Source organism: Octopus bimaculoides, chromosome 9, assembly GCF_001194135.2.
Source record: "Octopus bimaculoides isolate UCB-OBI-ISO-001 chromosome 9, ASM119413v2, whole genome shotgun sequence".
Lineage (NCBI taxonomy): Eukaryota > Metazoa > Mollusca > Cephalopoda > Octopoda > Octopodidae > Octopus > Octopus bimaculoides.
This window is the reverse complement of record NC_068989.1, coordinates 16,412,831-16,416,117: the sequence shown is the minus strand read 5'-3', so window position 1 is coordinate 16,416,117 and position 3,287 is coordinate 16,412,831. Positions and strand designations below refer to the sequence as shown.

General features: G+C 32.6%; 1 protein-coding gene across 1 annotated transcript in view; it reads right to left on the bottom strand.

Annotated features, from left to right (window-relative positions):
• LOC106869651 (peptidylglycine alpha-hydroxylating monooxygenase) overlaps positions 1–3,287 on the bottom strand; it is a 19,570-nt gene that overhangs the window by 11,834 nt on the left and 4,449 nt on the right. The window contains exons 4-7 of the mRNA XM_014915471.2: positions 2,266–2,353; positions 1,314–1,408; positions 746–817; positions 148–205 (exon numbers count right to left, since the gene is read on the bottom strand). Coding sequence (XP_014770957.1) covers positions 148–205; positions 746–817; positions 1,314–1,408; positions 2,266–2,353 — 313 coding nt within the window. The remainder of the gene's footprint in view (positions 1–147; positions 206–745; positions 818–1,313; positions 1,409–2,265; positions 2,354–3,287) is intronic.

Here is a 3,287-nt window from a genome sequence, read left to right as displayed (position 1 = left end):
TATATATATATCAGTGGAAATGTAAACATATTTCTCGATAATTTACATGTGATAAGTACCTTCACTTACAATATGTCAACAGACACGTGATAAGAGAAAGAACAGGGTTAAGTTTGCGACTTTCATTACAAAAATAAAGTAACTTACCTCTGAGTAGTGATGCCTAGTTTGACTCCCATACGACTGAAAGATTTCGTGCTGTTCACTATAAGATTCAAGATTAGCAAAATTAATTTCCAATTTCATGTAGTCAAATTTGAAATCATATCATTTATTTTATATCAGTACTTTACTGGTACTTTATTTTCTTCGGCTCTGGAAGAATGCAAGAAGTTGGCCCCGGTGGGCTTATAACACAGAATCACCATATACTATAAATAATCTAACGTGAGTCACACTTGTGCTAAAACTAACCACTCTAAGTCTTATAGTATCGCAGTTTCCCCATTTCTACCATCTTACTGATCTTAATGAATAATAAATAATGATTTCTCACTTTTGCATGAATCAATACATTTAATTGTGGAGCTATATAATCAATTAAATGAAGCTAAATATATACTTGATACTTATTTTATCGACTCCAGAAAGATGAAGAGTAAAAGCTTGTGAGAATCAAATTTGATAGGAAAAAGAAAAAAAGATTGAAGAATAAAAACAAAATATTTCGTGGGAGGTATTACATTAGACGGAAATGGTAAAAGTTTAAAAAAGAAAACTGCTAAGAGACAAGATGTATACTTACGTGTCATATTCATGGGAGCGTGTATTTGAACTACGACGTAGTTGTAATTTTTTCTAATACGAAAGGCATAGTCTGAAAAAGCAAAAAGATAATAATCTATGCATTCAAATGCTTCATATGATCAAAGAATGAATCTTCAAAGGATAAAAGTTTAAAAGCTATGTTGTGTTCAGCATTTAAGCTGAACCTCTTCAAATCACATCCTACCTTTTCAAAAAAGGAAATAATACGGATAATGTAGAAATATTTATATAAAAAAGATCGAATGGTCACGACTAGAACATTTAAGTCTACTCGATCGCAGCTGTCCAGTGGCTCAGCAACTTACTTCTTTTAGAAAATTACAGACCCAGTACCAGAGTGTAAATGTTTATATACAAGAAATTTTGGAGATGGTTTCTATTCCCACAGTATCTATTTCTATCCATTCAAATTTAATACATTTATAAATGATAAAGACCGCTAAGATTGATCTCCATATTGCAGCATTGATCAGATCAGAGACTTACCATTTTGGACACCCTAACAATTTATTTTCCGTATCCTAATGGAAATGGATATAGCATACCTTTTGGTAAGTTCCATCCTGGGGCATCTTTCGCTGCAGCCCACAATGCATCACTGATCCCGTTAGGGCAAACTTCTTTCGGTGTTTTACAATCCCTGCAAACAGATTTAAAAAAAAAAAAACATCATACGGCATGATGACTGAAAAGATGATGCGTCGAATTATATTCGATTAACAAAAAAATAATAATAAATAAAATAAATAAAAACACAAAAACAAAACAAAACAAAAACGAAGAATCCATTCTTTATGTTGTAATTATTGATATCTAAATATTGGCACACAACCAGAAAATTTGAGGATAAAGTACACTCGATTAACTTAACCACAGACTATTACAGGTCGATTTCGGTGGAAATGAATTCATAATGTAAATGAAAGTAGAGAGATAACGCGAGGAACTTTCTTCATCACCGTACCAAGTTTACTAATTCATTGTCCTGTTATGTTATAGTATCACGAACAAGCATGCCTACTTTGAACAATCCACTGCAGTACAGTAGTTCAGACGAATAGGTAACCAGTTGCTTCTGTGTTAACATCTATCTATCTATCTATCTATCTATCTATCTATCTATCTATCTATCTATCTATCTATCTATCTATCTGAGAATGAGTGTGTGTGTATGTGTGTGTGTGTGTGTTTGTGTGTGTGTGTGTGTGTGTGCATCTCTAAAACTCGAGAAGTACCCAACTGATTTCATTCAAGTTTTACATATGCATTACTAAGGGTACATGGAGTGTCATGAGCCTAAAAAATTTTAAGCTTCTTACCTAATGCGAACCAGTCGCAATCTCTTAAACTGTTTCGTTGTTACGTGTTAAAAGTGAAACAATAACATCTCTATTGTAATGTGATACAATCGTTTCACTTTTATATGGTTTCATTTTCAATAGTTTCAATAGTTTATATCAAATTAGCAAAATATATTTAAAAAAAAAAAGAACTTACCAGATTTTCGTTGTATCAAGTTCAGCATCACATACAGCCACACTTATATGACGAACAGTCTTTGGTCTACGAATTGGTTCAAAAGAGTCTGTATAATAATAACAATAATAATAGTAACAACAACAATAACAACAACAACAATGATAATAATAATTCCCTTAAAATTTAAAATGGGAAGAATTTGGAGCATGCGAACAGTAAAGGTCGTGCCTATAATAATCGGTGCGACGGGAACAGGTAGCCAACATATAGACAAATGGCTGAAGGAGATTGAAACAGAATGCCCGGTAGAGCTCCTACAGAAAGTTTGTCTTTTAGGGACAGCAAGGATTATCAGGTGGGTTCTAAGCACTTGAAAGATTGCTGAAAACTTATGGATACCTACGGTTACAGTTGTAATCCGCCATTCACTTAATCCCTACCAGGAATAAGACCGACCTTGAGCAAAACCCAAATAATAATAATAATAATAATAATAATAATAATAATGATGATGATGATGATAATAATAATAGTAGTAGTAGTAGTAGTAGTAGTAGTAATAATAATAATAATAATAATAATAATAATAACAATAATAATAATAATAATAATAATAATAATAATTGTTTCAAATTTTGCCGCAAGGGCAGCAATTTTGAGAAAGGGAACTTAATTTATCGACCCCGTAAGGATGAAAAGCAAAGTCGACCTCCGCAGAATTTGAATTCAGAACGTAAAGAGCCAGACGAAATGCCGTCTGTGTGGCGCATTGTCTGACACAATACACTACAACGGATCAGAAAGTCCACATTAGACACTACAAGTTGGAAACATGATTGTGTGATTGAATCTTCCATGTGTAAACATGTACCTGCTTGCGACTATGTAAAGATTCATTTAATCAAAATATCCTTGGCCCAAAGAATAACCTGCAGTATACATCTCGCTTGGATATTTATCACTTTCGAAAGCCCGGATTATATTTACTCCATTCCTTAAATCTTGTATTTATATATGTGTGTGTATATATATATATATAT